This window comes from Pan troglodytes, chromosome 2 (assembly GCF_028858775.2).
Source record: "Pan troglodytes isolate AG18354 chromosome 2, NHGRI_mPanTro3-v2.0_pri, whole genome shotgun sequence".
NCBI lineage: Eukaryota > Metazoa > Chordata > Mammalia > Primates > Hominidae > Pan > Pan troglodytes.
This window is the reverse complement of record NC_086015.1, coordinates 48,879,542-48,896,388: the sequence shown is the minus strand read 5'-3', so window position 1 is coordinate 48,896,388 and position 16,847 is coordinate 48,879,542. Positions and strand designations below refer to the sequence as shown.

At 45.3% G+C, this 16,847-nt stretch overlaps 2 protein-coding genes across 2 annotated transcripts in view; both read right to left on the bottom strand.

Moving 5' to 3' along the window:
- TGM4 (transglutaminase 4) overlaps positions 1–11,492 on the bottom strand; it is a 39,144-nt gene extending 27,652 nt beyond the window's left edge. The window contains exons 1-2 of the mRNA NM_001130909.1: positions 11,474–11,492; positions 635–808 (exon numbers count right to left, since the gene is read on the bottom strand). Coding sequence (NP_001124381.1) covers positions 635–808; positions 11,474–11,492 — 193 coding nt within the window. The remainder of the gene's footprint in view (positions 1–634; positions 809–11,473) is intronic.
- A 1,262-nt stretch (positions 11,493–12,754) lies between these two features.
- The window catches only part of KIF15 (kinesin family member 15), a 118,688-nt gene continuing 114,595 nt past the window's right edge, over positions 12,755–16,847 (bottom strand). Inside the window, exon 36 of the transcript XR_678921.5 lies at positions 12,755–12,842. The gene's annotated coding sequence lies outside the window, so the exon portion shown is untranslated. The remainder of the gene's footprint in view (positions 12,843–16,847) is intronic.

The following is a 16,847-nucleotide window of genomic DNA, read 5'->3' as shown; positions in this document are numbered from 1 at the left end:
ACCTCAGGTGATCTGCCCACCTCAGCCTCCCAAAATGCTGGGATTATAGGCATGAGCTGCCATGCCCAGCTTACTTGATCTATTTTTAAAACTTAAAAACAACATTAAAGAAGTAAGACCCTCCTCCATTATCCCACCACCTGTCACAAAATCTAATACATTTTCTCTGTTCCCCTAGTTGTACTTATGCACATATATTTACCTAGCTATAACAAATGCATGAGCCATTTCCTATTAGCTTTGCAACCAAAATATGATATTTTAATCATTATTACTGGCTTGCCTCCAGCCCACCCCGCTATGGCATCAGCATACCTCAGTCCTATGATTCATCTCTACAAAATGTTCCAGACCCCACCACGGCAGATGCCCGCTGAGTCACCTCCTCTCTCTGCTCCGGCCCCTCCCCTGCTTAGCCAAGGAATCAGAGCCTCACTATGTGCCAGGTCCTGACTGAGCTTCCCATTCTATTCTCATCACACCCGCTATTATTCCCACGTTACAGATGGAGAAACTGGGGATCAGGGAGGGTAAGGCACTCCTGGCTCAGACTGACCAGAAAGGGCCACTCCAGCATCCACAGACACTTGTGATCCCTCCCCAAAGCCCCATGAGTAGGGCCCCGAGGCTTCACCTGTGCTGAATTCCAGTTTCAGTTGGTGGTAGGATTGTAGGGGCTGGTTCAGCACCAGCCGCAGGTGAAACACCTGTCCTCGCCGGAACACAGGAGTGCTCGTTTGGAACTCCCATGTGTGGTGAGAAACGGCGTTGTCCTGCTTCAAGAAGTCAACGTGGAGAACTTGCAGCTCTGTCAGCAACACAGCACATGTGGAAAGAGAGCACAGAGAATGTTTATTCCCTGATCACCTCTTTCTGGGTTCAAAATCCGAGAGTGCATTGAGGTGGAGCTGGGCTTTAGAGTCGGGCATCCCTGCTCCACCTCCAGCTGGTTATGAATCTGTCTGAGACTCAGTTTCTTCACCTGTAAGACTGGTGTGCACGTACCTACCTTGTGGGATCACATGGGGATGAGCTGACGGCAGTGGATTCAAGTGCTTAGTCATGTAACCCCGCAAAATAGGTAAGTGCACGCCCATCTTACAGGTGAGGAAACTGAGTTTCAAACAGAGTGAGTCTGTGAGTGGCTGTTAGGCAAGGTTCCCACCCCAACTCCCCCTCTCTGCAGACATGGCCCCAGGAACAAACCTGGTGCCAGGGTGTTCTCCGTCAATCAACACAAAAGCTGAAGGGAAAGAGGGGAGCGGGCAAACTGAGGAGGGAACAGATGAGCCCTGGGATTGCTCCCCTTCCTGTTCAGCCCAGACTCCCATCAGCTTCAAGTCAGACACCATCCCGAGGTGAGAGTTCACATCCTGAAGAGAAGGGTGGGGTGCAAAGTGGCTGGGGTGAAGCCTTTTTATCCAAATTGAGGAGGAAGCACCAAGGAGCTCCCATGATCTGAGGCCAAGACTACTTGCATTATAAATGGGATTTTTAAGGCCAGGTGCAGTGGTTCACGCCTCTAATCCCAGCACTTTGGGAGGCTGTGGGGGCGGCGCATCACCTGAGATCAGGAGCCGAGATCAAGCCACTGCACTCCAGACTGGGTGACAGAGTGAGACTCCGTCCCCCCCAAAAAAAACAGGGGATTTTTTTCTTCAATGCTAAAGTGAAAAGTACATTCAGTAAAAGAAATAATCTCCACATGCATAATACACCCTTTTCTGTAGCACATGTATTTCTCACCATGTGTCTGTTATAATGACATTTCGTATTACCTCAGCTTGAGACCCAAATTTTAGATAAAGGGGAGGCCCTTTATCTAAAATTCAAACTATTCCCAGGCTCATGAGTCATGAAGGGAAATGTGTTTTGGCTGCATGCTGAAACCACCTGGGGGTTGTAAAACTACTTATGTTCTCCCCCAGCGATTCTGATACAATTGTTCTGAGTAGGGCTGAGCCTCTATGTTTTCAAAGCTTTCCAGGCAATTCGAGTGTGCAGAGGGCACGGTAAAACACAGACTGCCAGGCCCACCCTGAGTTTCTGATTCAGCACATCTGGGGTGTGGCTGAGAATTTGCCTCTCCAGCAGCTTCCTTGATGATGCTGTGCTGCTGGCCCAGGGAGGCACATATGGAGAACCCCTAGATTATGAAGCCCCACTGTGGCCTGTGAGGTAAAGTGAGGTGAGATGCAGGGACCTTCCTCTGCTCCTGAGGGCTCACCCACAGAGGAAACCCATCCTCTGCAGAGATCAAGGAGGCCAGCCATGGAAACTGGGCTTTCGTGACTACAAAATAGGTGGAGTGGTCACGCCCACATCAGAGGCCTACCTTGGGGATGCGGCCAGTGATGTGTTTGGAGACAGCACAGCTCATTCTTGCTGGAGTGGCTTTGGGATTGGGGTCTGGACAAGTGTTCTCCAGGAAGGCAAGTCCCAGAAAGTGGCCTTCCCTTTGCACTGCGCACAGGGCCTGGGAACCTGCTGCCTCCAGCAGGGAGGCCCACCTGGCAGACAGACCTACCTTCCCAGGTGCTTCCCCTTCTTGGGCTGAAACCTTGGGGTGGGCCCATGGCTAGCTGGAGCATCTTAGCCCATTTGTGCCACTGTTATGGAATACCTGAGACTGGGTCATTTAGAAAGAATAGAAATTTATTTCTCACAGTTCTGGAGGCTGGGAAGTCCAAGATCAAGGCACTAGCATCTGGTGAGGGCCTCTTGCTGCATTGTAACATAGCAGAAGGCAGAGGGCGAGAGAGGACCAACTCCCTCCTTCAGGTCCCTTTAGAGGGGCAACTCATCTCATTCACAGGGAAGAAGCCCTTATCACCTAATCAACTCTTAAAGGCCCCACCTCTTAGTATCACCACATTGGCAACCCCTGAATTTTCGGGGGAGACATATTCAAACCATAGCATGCTGTCAGGAGCTGCAATCCTGAAAGGCTTCTTCATTTCCCTGGACAGCAGCGCTCCTGCTGTGGGACCCAGAGCCAATCGCAATGCAATCACAGCTGGAAAAGGGCTTTAACAGTCCCTCCCATGTTCTGACTTATTCCTGCTCCCCCATGGACTGGGCAGGTGGGTGACCTGGGTTCCCAAGGGGTAAAGGTATAGGTTTTGGTACCAGGAAGCAGGAAAGAGCAGTTAAGAAATCCAAATCCTAAATGCAGTCATCTCTGTGGAAGCTTCTTAAGACCTTATCTCCCTGGAATGGTAAACATAGTCCCTCCCTTGGTGGCTAGTGTGCACACTGAGTGCCTGGCACATGCCTGGCACACAGTAGGCACTCGACAAAATGCAGGCCATCATTAATGTTAGGCAGATGGGCATATAGTGGGTTGAATGGTGGTCCCACAGAAGATATCTCCACCTGGAGCCTATGAATGTGACCTTATAGAAATAGGGGATTTTCAGGTGTGATTAAGGATCTTGTGATTATATTATCCTGGATTATCCAGGTAGGACCTAAATCCAATAACAAGTGTCCTTATAAGAGACATGGAAAGGCAAGGGGAGGGTCATGTGAAGATGGAGGCAGAGACTGGAGTTACACAGCTGCAAGCCACAGAACACCTGGAGCCACCAGAAACCAGGAAAGACAAGGGAAGATTCTCCACTGGAGGCTTCTGCAAGAGCAGGACCCTGTGGACATTTTGATTTTGGATGTCTATCTTCCAGAACGAGAGAATAATAAATTGCTGTTGTTTTAAGCAGCCTCATTTGTGGTCATTTGAATGCCCTAAGAAACCAACATACAGCACATAACAGATGTGCAGTACTGGAGCCTCCTCCCTCACCCTCTCCTGGGCACTGCTCTGTGACCTGAGCACTGCTTAAGGCAGATCTGGGAGGCCGGAGGAATCCTGGAATTACAGGAAGCCACACTGGGGCTGTCTTTAAAAAAATGCCTTTGGAGTCACATACCTGTAATCCCGGTTACTCGGGAGACTGAGGTGGGAGAATCACTTGAGCCCAGGAGTTTGAGGCTGCAGTGAACTATGATTGCAGCTGTGAATAGCCACAACACGCCAGCCTGGGCAACAAAGTGAGACCCCAACTCTTAAAAAAAAAAAAAAAAAAAAAGCCTTTGTATTTTTATTTTGTAGCTATTGCACTTGGATAGATGGTCAAAATTGATATACCAGTTTAATGCTTGCAGTGTCATAAATGCAAGATGACCAGGGAAACCTGCAAAGAAAAAGTGTCAGTGGAATACAATGTCCTTGTTTTTTGCCACCAATGTGTGGGTTGGAGTTTAAATTATTTGAGTATTAAAAAACAAAAGTCTCTGCAATGGATAATTTTTGCTATAACTTTTGCCTATGAAGCCTCTGGAAAAAAGGAGACAACATAAAAGACAAGCAATCTCCAGATGGCGATATACTTTTGGAGTTTTAAAAAGCAAAGTTGCTTTTAAACTAAAATTAGCATTAGTTGCTAATGAGCTCTTGTGAAATTGTCAGCCTTAGAAGCTTATGATTTTCCAGCCTGTATGTATATTTTTGAGTGGGTCAAGTGGGACTCTTGAAATGACAAGAAAAAATGCACTTAAGAGGATCTTGGTGACTTTATAAGAAGAGGAAGACCTGAGCTTACCATGTGATGCCCAGCACCACCTTGGGACTCCTCAGGGAGTCCTCGCTAGCAAGAAGGCCCTCACCAGATGCAGCTCCTCGACCTTGGAGTCTCAGCCTCCATAACTGTAATAAATGAATTTCTTTTCTTTATAAATTACCTGAGTTTTAGGTATTCTTTTATAAGCAACAGAAAATAAACTAATACAATTTCCTTCTCCTTCCTTCTGGTAAGGCAGTTTGATTATTAAATACAGCTTTCCCCAGAAAGGGACTGACCTTTTCTAGGCTGCTCAATGAATAAATGATCAGGACAAAAAATAGTGAGAGGTTATTTAAGATTACTTTGATTTTTTTTTTTTTTTAATACAGGGCCTTGCTCTGTCACCCAGGCTGGAGTGCAGTGGTGTGAACACGGCTCACTGCAGCCACAACCTCCTGAGCTCAAGGGATCCTCCCACTTCAGCCTCCAGAGTAGCTGGGACTACAGGTGTGCACCACCACACCTGGCTTTTTTATTTTTTGTGGTGATGAAGTCTTACTATGTTGCCCAGGCTGGTCTCAAACTCCTGAATTCAAGCGATCCTCCTGCCTCAGCCTCCAAAAATGTTGGAATTACAGACACGAGCCACCACACCCGAACTACCATTTTGAAAATTTTTGAAAATTCAGGATTTTGTCCTGACCAATTCCAGAATATGATGTGTTATTCTGGTTAGATTGTATTAAAATATTTTTCTGTAAAAATGCTTTTGTCCCTCTTGCAAACAACCATTCCAGATGAAAGGTCTGGGTGAGAATAAGAGATTACTAAAAACAAAAAAAAAAATAAAGTTATGATTGCTGAATGAATGAGATACACAGAGAAAAAACATGTCACAACTAATTGCTAAAGTAATTAAACACATCCTGTGTGACTCCACTGGAGAGGACTCTTGGAAGACCTGCCTAGCTCCCTCAGGACCTCACCCCAGCAGGCTTTTCCCTTTGCTGATTTTTCTTTGTACCTTTTGCCACAAGAAATCACATCCCCCCCACCCCCCAGTGTCCATATTGCTGCCTGAGGCTACTGCCACCTGCCAGCAGGCACTCCTGGAGAGTCTCCTTCCCAGAGTGCTTGTGGGAGCACAGCCCCTGCAGAATGCATACCAGTTATGAAAAATTTCAAACATCACCTCTTTCTGTAGAGGTCTGGGATTCCCCCAAACTGAGAAAGTAAAATAAACAGTTGTCCTTGGCTCATAGGCAGAAACTGGCTCCTAGTCACAGTTGTCACTGGTTTAGGGGATAAACGCCAATCTTCTTTGGAGTGATTCATTCTTCACCAAAGTTTTATGGCATGCCCACAGATAAAGTCACACTCAAGGTGAGCTTACAGCCCCAAATTTTAAAACACAAAATACACTATTTCAGCAGAAACCACACAAGTATTCGTCCAAGAAATCAGATAATATACAGACTATAAAATAATGTATATAGACTATGGACCAGACACAGTGGCTCACGCCTATGATCCCAACACTTTGGGAGGCTGAGGCAGGGGGATCCCTTGAGCCCAGGAGTTCAAGATCAGCCTGGGCAACATAGAGAAACCCTGTCTTTAAAAAAAAATTATTTAATTAACTGAGAATGGTGATGTGCACATGCAGTCTCAGCTACTTGGGAGGCTGAGGCAAGAGTATCTCTTGGGCCTGGGAGGTCGAGGCTGCAGTGAGCCATGTTCACACCACTACACTACAGCCTGGGTGACAGGGTGAGACCTTATTTCAAAAAATAATAAATAAAATAAAATATTAAAAAATATAGGGCCGGGCACAGTGGCTCATGCCTGTAATCCCAGCACTTTGGGAGGCAGAAGCGGGCGGATCACCTGAGGTCAGGAGTTCGAGACCAGTCTGACCAACACGGTGAAACCCCGTCTCTACTAAAAATACAAAATCAAAATTAGCCGGGTGTGGTGGCAGGCGCCTGTAGTCCCAGCTACTTGGGAGGCTGAGTCGGGAGAATGGCGTGAACCTGGGAGGCAGAGCTTGCAGTGAGCCGAGATTGCGCCACTGCACTCCAGCCTGGGCGACAGAGTGAAACTCTGTCTCAAAAAAAAAAAAAAAAATTAGCCAGGCTTGGTGGTGCATGCCTGTAATCCCAGCTACTCGAGAGGCTGAGGCAGAAGAATTGCTTGAACCCAGGAGGCAGAGGTTGCAGTGAGCCGAGATCACGCCATGGCACGCTAGCCTGGGCAATAAGAGTGAAACTCCATCTCAAACATAAATAAATAAATTAATTAATTAAATTAAACTATATATATAGAGAGAGAGACAGAGAGAGAGACCATAAAATAGCCAAGTCAAAAATGTCTAGGGACCTAAGAGAATAAATCAGAATGATGAGAAAGGAATAAGCCACTATTAAGAATGACCAGATAAATTTTTTAAAACGTAACTTCTAAAAATGAAAATATGGTTCTCAAAATGAAAAAAACTCACTGGTTAAACAGCAAATAGACATAACTGAAAGAGAATCAGTGAACTAGAAAATAGACTGGAAACAAATACCTATAATACAACCTAGAGAAATATTAATAGAAGTAAATATGAAAAGCAGTTTAGAGACGTGGAGTCTTGGATGAAAAGGGCTAAACTATATACTATAGTTGTTCTGAAAGGAGAGAATCAAGAATGGGGAGCAGCAGCGAAGAGGTGATGGTTGAAAACTTTCCAAAATGAATGAGAGACATGAATCCTCTTATTTAGGAATCACAAAGAATCACAAATAGGATAAAGAAGAGGCCAGGCGCAGTGGCTCACGCCTGTAATCCCAGCATTTTGGGAGGCCAAGACAGGCGGATCACTTGAGGCCAGGAGTTCATGACCAGCCTGGCCAACATGGTGAAACCCCATCTCTACTAAAAATAAAAAATTAGCTGGGTAATGTGGCGCATGCCTGTAATCCCAGCTATTCAGGAGGCTGAGGTAGGAGAATCGCTTGAACCTGGGAACTGGAGGCTGCAGTGAACCAAGATCACGTCACTGCTCCAGCCTGGGTGACAGAGTGAGACCTCATCTCAAATAATAATAATAATAATAATAATAATAATAATAATAATAAAATAAAATAAAATAAAATAAAATAAAAGTAATAAATGCCCATTACAAAAATTAAGTTTCTCTCCCATCCCAGACTCCCAGATCCTTTTTCCAGAGAAAATCACTATAAAGTATCTAGGTATCTTTCCAGTTTTCTCTGCCATAAACCATTACTTTAGTTACAGAAACAGGAGCTTTCTCAATACACTATTCTGCGCCTTGCTTCTCTCTCTCTCTCTCTTTTTCTCCCTCTCTCTCTCTCACACACGTCTTGAAATTTATCTCCTAACCACCCAAGTAGATCTTGTTATTATTTTCTTTTAATTTTTTTTTCTTTTTTTGAGACAGAGTCTCATTCTGTTTCCCAGGCTGGAGTGCAATGGTGTGATCACAGCTCACTGTAGCCTCGACCTCCTGGGCTGAAGCAATCCTCTCACCTCATCCTCCTGAGTAGCTGGCACTACAGGCATGCATCACCACACCCAGCTAATTTTTTCATTTTTTGTGGAGAAGGGGTCTCCTTATGTTGCCCAGGCTGGTCTCAACCTTTTTACTTTTTAGTAGCTATTATCCCTCTGGATGGACATGTAGACCATTTAAAATCTTATATGCTACAATGTACTTCCTTGTACATGTATCTTTGCACTCATGTGTGACAATATTTGTAAGAGAAATCTTCCAAAGCAGAATTGCTGTGTCACAGGATATGGGCATCTTTAATTTCAGCAAATGTTGCCAGAGAGCCTTCTAGCGACTGCACCAGTGATACTCCTACAAAAAGATGAGAAGATGCCTTTTTAAAGCTATTTACTATTAAACTTTTAATCTTGGCTAATCTGATAAATGAAAAAATGAAATCTCATTGCTGTTTTGCTTTTATATAACCTTTTTTTTTTTAAGAGACAGAGTCTTGGCCTGTCACCCAGGCTGAAGTGCAGTGTTGCAATCATGGCTCACTGCAGCCTTGAACCTGAGTAGCTGAGTAGCTGGAACTACCGATATGCACCACCATGCCTGGCTGATTTTTATTTTTATTTATTTATTTATTTTTGAGACAAAGTCTCGCTCTGTTGCCCAGACTGGAGTGCAGTCTCGGCTCACTGCAGCCTCCGCCTCCCAGGTTCAAGCAATTCTCATGCCTCAGTCACCCAAGTAGCTGGGATTACCGGTGTACCCCACCACACCTGGCTAATTTTTGTATTTTTTAGTAGAGACGGGGTTTCACCATGATGGCCAGGCTTGTCCCTAACTTCTGATCTCAAGTGATCTGCCCGCCTTGGCTTCCCAAAGTGCTGGGATTACAGGCATGAGCCACCGTGCTGGGCCACGGCTAATTTTTAAATTGTTTTGTGGAGACAGGGTCTCACTATGTTTTCCAGGCTGGTCTCGAACTCCTGGGCTCAAGCAATCCTCCTACCTCAGCCTCCCAAATTTTGGGGATTATAGGCATGAACCACCATACCTGGCCTGCTGTTTCAGTTTTATTTCATGACCACCCTCGTTACAAGTAAGGTTGAGCATCTTTTCATATATTACAATTTATATTTCTTTTCATTTGAACTACCTAATACTGCTCTTTGTCCATGTATATTTTGGGATGTTGGTCATTTTCTTATAGATCTGAGAGCTCTTTTTATACTACAGAACAGCATTTGCTTCTCATATGTGTTGAAAGTACCCTTCACAGTTCCATTACCTTCTGACTCTGGAGGTTTTGTCTCACACATATTTTTAATTTTTCTGGAGTCAGTTTTACTGTTCTTTTCCTTTATGTTTCTAGGTTTTCTATTTTCCTTTGTAACACCTTCTCTACTCTAAGATTATTTTTCATATTGCCTTCATTTTCTTCCATTGCCTTTACAGTTTCGTCTTCGACCTTTCTAGGATTTGTTGTGGGATAAGCCATGAGATAGATATCTGGCTTTGTTTTTCTCTAAATACTAACCAGTTGTCCCAATACCACAAAGTGCACAATTTCTCATTTCCTCCATTTATATGAAATCCTACCTTTATCCCACACATATCACCATCTTCCAGGTCCCTATTTGGATGTCCTGACCTCCTAGAGTGGTTGGAAGAACAAATGAAATCATATTCATGAAAACACCATGGAGTCATCACAACTCGCTAATGTTGTAAGGTGGCATGTGATGGTTACTTGCACAAGCCCATCAGAAAGGACATCTCAGGGAGCGTCAGCTCCCCTCAACAACACCCCAACACTGGTGGCCAGGAGATGACTGTCTTTGGTGATTTAGATCTTGAGAGTAAAGTCAAATTGTGCCCAGCAGGGAGGCAGCATAGTGCGGCATGAAATGAACACACACCGGGTTTGTGTCCCAGCTCTGCCACCCATGGCTGGGACCTCAGTCAAGTCATCAAACCTCCCCAGTGAACAGGTCACACCTCTTGAAAATGACAGTGTGGGTCAGGACTACCTTTCCTTCAGGTAGTCCTCAGTAATTTATATAGTACTTTCACAGGATTGATGTAACCTGCCCAAAGCCACAGGGCTATTTAGACATGAATCTTCTCTCAAATCAGCAGGTGCTTCCCATCACACCACACCACCCTTTCTCAGTCCTAAGGACTCTGTACCCTCCAAGACTGAGTCTAGCTGAGGCGTCAGCCATCTAAGGAGGAATTCAAAACTCTGTGGCCTTGGGACTAAAAAGAAGAGTCTGATTTCTTTCGCAATGTCATCCTCCAAAAAAGGAGAAGGTGGAAACTAGGAGGGTCTGGCTTAGTCCCTTTGCAGAGTTTCAAAGCAGCCATTCCTTGGCTTATCAAGCAGCTTCTCAAGCAAGAGAGAAGGCTGCTGAGCAAACCCTGCTGGGAGGTTACAGAGGGCTTGGGGGCTGGGGAGTCAGCAGAGGGGTTCAAACCCAGCCTCGTTGTTCCCTAGCAGCACCCGGACTCCCTGAAGTAAAACTGAGGGCTCTGGTGTCTGCTCTTGGTGGTGGTAGGCGGCTGCATCCTCATGGGACACAGAGCCTGGCACATGACTCCGCTCTGCTATTCCCCACTCTGAGAAGCAGTGACACTGCTGACAGCAGCAGACAGACCCTCTGCAGTAGGGAAATCCATCAGGTGACCTTGAGAAAGGACAGGACACATTGAGAGACATTCTACAAAATAACTGGTCTGTACTCTTCAAAAGTGTTGAAGTCACAAAACTCCAAGAATGACAGAAGAACTATTCCAGACAAAGGAGACCGAAGAGGCACAACAACGGAATGCAAAGCCTAACCCAGGATTTTCTTCTGCTATAAATGACATTATTGGGACAGTTGATGAAATCTGCATAAAATCTGTGGGTTGGATGACGGTATTGAAATGGTGTTCATGTCCTGGTCTTCATAATTGTATTGGTTACGTAAGAGAATGTCCTTGTTTTTAGGAAATACACACCAAAATATTTAATAATGTAATATCTGCAACTTACTCTCAAGAGTTCAAAAAATATATATTTGTCTATCTATCTGTCTATATCATCTATCTGTCCATTGATCGAGAAGGATAAAGCAAATCCAGTAATAATTTAGGGAATCTGGATAAAGGATATATGGAAATTCTTCTTTTTATTCTGGCAATCTTTTTGTAAATCTGAAATTATGCGTAAATGAAAAGTTTGTGGGTTTTTTGTTTGTGTGTTTTTTAAAAAGGGATGAGACAGAAAGCAAGCAGCACCAGGGCCACAAGTTAGGGTGAGAGGGCAATGGCCCCAGGCACCCGGCAGAGGCAAGAGAGCAGTTTAGGGCCAGCTGGCTGAAGGGGCATGTGGGGCTCCATGGAGATTTCACCCACTCACCTTTTGATGCATCCATCATCCCTTCAGATTCTCTCCTGCAATGCCAGGGAAGACTCTATCTCTGATGCCTGGTGCTTCCACACAGTCGGTCCTCAGGGGAGGAAACAGCCCTTTTTATGTAATCCTGGGCTCGATGTGGCCTTGCTATGGCTGCCAAGGGGCGGGGTTTGGGAAGGCGATGTTGATTAGAAATAATAAAATCCCGGAACCTTCCATATCAGACCCAGGAAATCAGGAGCCAAGATGAGCTGATGTAAAAGGGACAGACAATGGACAATGGCACCTCCTTGTCTGTTATATGAGCCTAACAGTGGGTGACCAAAAGCCAGGACCCTATGACCTACACCACATGTGGCCTGACATTCTGGTTACTATCAAGCTCAAGTCTAGGAACCCAGGCTAACCTTTACTGACTTTAGGGCTTTCTTCTTCTTCTCTTTTCTTCAAGTTGAAAAAGTAAGAGATGCTTGTGAGTTTTTTGTTTTACATTTTGAATATATAATGCATCCACATGGTTCAGAATGGAAAAAAATGCCCCCTGTCCACCTTGTTGAATCCTACTACCAGTTTCTTTTAGATCTTTCCAGAGATGTTGTATGCACTGAGAAGCAAATAATTTACTATTATTATTATTTTGTTATTTAGTTTTTATTTCATAATCATAAACTTAACTCTGCAATCCAGCTAGGCATGGAAGGGAACAAGGAAAACATGGAACCCAAAGGGAACCGCAGCGAGAGCACAAAGATTCTAGGATACTGCGAGCAAATGGGGTGGAGGGTGCTCCCCTGAGCTACAGAAGGAACGGTCTGGTGGTTAAGATAAAACACAAGTCAAACTTATAAGAGCTGTCCACAGTCAGCAATGGTGATCTTCTGGCTGGTCTTGCCATTCCTGGACACAAAGCGCTCCATGGCCTCCACAATATTCATGCCTTCACCTTGCCAAAGACCACAAGCTTGCCATCCAACCACTCAGTCTTGGCAGTGCAGATTAAAAACTGGGAACCATTTGTATTGGGTCCAGCATTTGCCATGGACAACATGCCAGGACCTGTATGCTTTAGGATGAAGTTCTCATCATCAAATTTCTCCCCATAGATGGACTTGCCACCAGTGCCATTATGGCGTATGAAGTCACCACCCTGACACATAAACCCTGGAATAATTCTGTGAAAGCAGGAACTCTTATAACCAAATCCTTTCTCTCCAGTGCTCAGAGCACAAAAGTTTTCTGCTGGCTTTGGAACCTTGTCTGCAAACAGCTTGAAGGAGACGCGGGTCTAAAGGCTTGCCGTCAACAGTGATGTTGAAGAACACGGTGGGGTTGACGATGGCTGATGTTACAGGGCTCCTGGCGGCAGTGGCATCTGCAAAGCAAATAATGTATTATTTTGTTTTATTTACACAATGAGAGCATATCACTGCATTGCCCAGGCTGGTCTGGAATGCCTAGGCTCAAGGGATCCACCCCACCTTCACCTCCCAAAGTACTGGGATTACAGGTGTGAGCCACCACGCCTGGCAAGATGGAGCTGTTCCTATTGCACATGGAGAGGTGGCCCAGTCTTTTCACAGCTGCACATATTCTGTTTGTGTGGATGGTCCCTAATTTATGTAACTCACCTCCCACCCATAGGCATCTGGGTTGCTTCCAATATTTCCTTATTACAATCAGTGTTGCAAAGAATAAGGTTATACAGAGATCATTTTACCCTCACGTGAGTGTATCTATAGGAAGAATTGAATGCCTTGAAGTGGAAATGTTGGGCCAAAAAGCATAAGCTTTTGTAATTTTAATGGCTATCTGCTCTGCTCTCCACAGGGGCGCTTGTGGTATTTTTCAATGATGTTATGTCTACTGAAAGGAGCCAGCCTGGCATAGTAGCAGAAATGCCAGAGGAAGAGAGGAGACTCCTGACATTGAAACCCCAACACCACAGTAACTTGCCGTGTGTCACTGGGAATGTTGTCTTCATTAGCTCCTTACCTGAAAAGTGAGGGGACTGAATAATGATGCCAACGGTCTCTTCCAGACCAAAAGCCCAGGGATGGGCAATTGCCTTTGCTGGCTTTAAGGCAAGCCAGAGAGCAACGACCCTGGTTACTCTGAATAACAATAATGAAGTCAGAGGTTTTTGCTGTTCTGCAGGCAAGCATCTCAGCACCGCATCCCTAAATATAATAGAACAAACCAAGCCCTGAAGTGCACATGGCATTTACGAAAAGTCTTGGCTGGGCTCTGTCTGCAGAGAAGCCCTAGGCCCTATGATTACAGGCTCAGGAGTGGGAGAAGGATGCTTGCTTTTCTCTGTATTTCCTTTTACATCATCAGAATTTAGCACCATGTGCATGAATTACCTATTTAAGAATAAATTCACTACTTAAATGGAAAAAGCCTCTAAATAAAAGTCCTGGCCTAGGGGTGAGAGGGTCCGGGTTTTAGTTGCTTCACCTCTCTGAGCTTCTTTCATCTTCTTTGACAAATGAGGGGCTTGTGCAAGATGAGCTTTCTCCAGTGCCTTCCAGGCCAGAGAATCCAGGGTACCAGAGTGAGTATAAAAGTGTCTAAAAGGAATAGACTTTGGGTCAAACAGAACTGGGCCTACATCCTGGGTCCTCTACAGATCCACTGTGTGACCTTGGGAAGTTACTTTTCTGTGCCTACATCCTGGGTCCTCTACAGATCCACTGTGTGACCTTGGGAAGTTACTTCTCTGTGCCTCTGTTTCTTCATCTGGGAGGTGGGAAATAATAACACCCACGCCACAGGCCAAGTGTCTGAAGCAGGATGCTGTGAAGAGGCAAAGGCATTCAAAATTCTCTGCAAGAAATGAGCTACACCGCGGACCTTACAAAGGACCCCCCCCATCCCAACAACCTCATTTCACAGATGGAAAAAGTGCAGCCTAGAGAGAGGCAGCCACCTGGGCATCAGGAGAGGATCCCCGTGAGCCTCCCTTCCCTCTTCCTGCAACAGAACTTCCCGGCCTCAGCAGAGTCGGCCCTTATTTAGTTCCTTGTGCATGTGGCATTTTATCTGTCAGCTGGTCCCAAAGGATCATCTTTTCTCACGTTTCCTGTCTGGGGCCACAGCTGACACCATGGTCTAGTCACAGGCCACTGGGGCCATCAGCATCCCCCTCCCCCACCAGCTGCTGAACTGCAGCCACCGTATTGCACTAGCACCTGGTGGCCAACTCCAGGCATATTGGGATCAGAGGCAGCCCACTCAAGACCCTCTGCTCTCTGCTCTCCAAGAGGACCAGGCACAGGCCCCACCATGGGACAGGAGGCCCTGAATGTGCTGTCCCAGAAAAGTTGGCATGGTCTACACTTCACATTAATCCACAGATGATGGAGCTGGGGAGGAGGGAGAAAAGGAAAAATCAGGCAAGAAGAGCCTGAAAACCACCAGGTAAGGTGGGGAACAGAAGACACGTTTCAAGATGAAGTTCATAGAGGACCTTAACCAGGAATGGAATCTTCTCATTTTGTGTCCCTAGCCCATAGCATGGCACAGAATGCTCAGCAGATGAGAGAATGCATGAATAAATGAACAAATAAGCAAACAGGACAGGGTGCTCAGGTGGAAGCCTGGGAGCGGCCCCATGCCTGTGCCTGTGGGGCAGGTGCCTCCTGCAGAGGTCAGGGGAGGCTGTGTCCTCTTCTCCCAATGCATGCTGGGAGTCCCTTTTGGAAGGAAAGCCCAATACACATTGGTTTTGGGGATTCAAGCCTAATCCCTGACCCACCTCTGCATCCACCCCCCAATTCTGAGGATGAAAGAACAACTGAGGCCCTGTAGGACTCTAGGCACCACAGCGGCTGTTCATGGTGCTAAGCTCGGAGCTAAATCATAAAGATAGGCATCCTCATGCATCCCCGCCCCCTTTTTTTGTGTGGAGACAGGGAGGAGTTAGTAAATACGCATCCACAGATTTGTGGGAGCAAAATCTTTTCTTCTTATATCTGAAGCTATAAATTCATCTCTAATCTGACTCCTATTATATATGTAAACAACTTTATAGGAGAAAAATAAAAGAATCCAATAAACCCTGAAGTCACCTCTTTTTAAGCCACTCCTAGCGCTTGCCATTGTACACAAATGTGTTTACACTGCATGGAGCAAACCTGGCACTTCAGGCCATGCCTGGCAGGCTGCCTTGTGGACACTGTCTAGGATCCGCCTATTTCAAATGCTCACCCCTGTTCGTGGGCACGTGATATTCTATCATATTTGCCTAACCATTTCTCGACTATCAGGCAACTAACTGCTGCTAGCAGTAATGCAGCTAGGAACCCTGTTGCCTAAATTGTGTATTTTTTTCTTTTGAATTTTCCCCCTGGTGTAGCATTAGGTCTAACTGCATAGGGGACTGACTTTTAAACTCTGGTGAGGGGCTACCCTGTGAGGGACCATGCTGGTGACAGTCAGGACTCACTGCTGCAGGCCTCCGGGCAAGAAGAACTTTGGGGACCCTATTGAAACCAGCAAGGGAACATGGAAGCAGTACAGACAAGACAGGCTCTCAGCCAGGCTATCTGGGGTCCCATCTCAGCTCAATCTATAACAAGTTGAGTGGATTTGGGGGAAATCTGAGCCCTCCAAGCCCTTGTTTCCCAAAGGAACTGGATGGCTCTGGAATTTGGAGTAATAATTCTCTGGCCAGTCCAGCCCTGGAGCCAATTCCACTGGAACCAAAATGGTCTGTCTCACCTCCCACCCTAACCTATCTGATTCACCACACCTCCAGACTCTGGGCTGGGCCCTGCCATTCCTCACCCAGGCCCAAAGAGCCCAGAGCACACATCGGCTAGCAAAGACGATCTTGGGGTTTTCTTGCTAAACAACAGCAGTAAGATTTGTACGTCTAATGATTGTTAAATGTGATCCTTCCCATGTATCAGTGAAGTGTTGTCTAAAAACATTTATGAAACCTTACAAAAATTCAAAAAAAACAGCAATGAAAACTTACATCTCCCTCATCGAGTTCAAGAAATAAAACTTATGGGTTATAACTGAAGCTCTCAGCCCCTTATATATCCCTTCCCAACCCCAATTTCCTTTCCTCCCTCCCCAAAGTAACCACCACTCTGAGTTTGGTATTTAAGTTCCCTTGCATATTTAAAAATACTTACTAAACATGTGGATATCTAAAATAATAAGTAGTATTGTTTTGAAGGTTTTAAATTTTTTTGTAAAATTATCATACTTAACGCTCCCTTCTACTTTTTTTCACTCTACATTATGATTTTGAGATTTTTTCATGTAATTTTTCCATGTAATTTATGCTTGTCACCACTGTATAGTGTTCAATACACTGTATGCTATAACTTCTCTATTCTCCCATTGATATTAGATTGTTTTACAT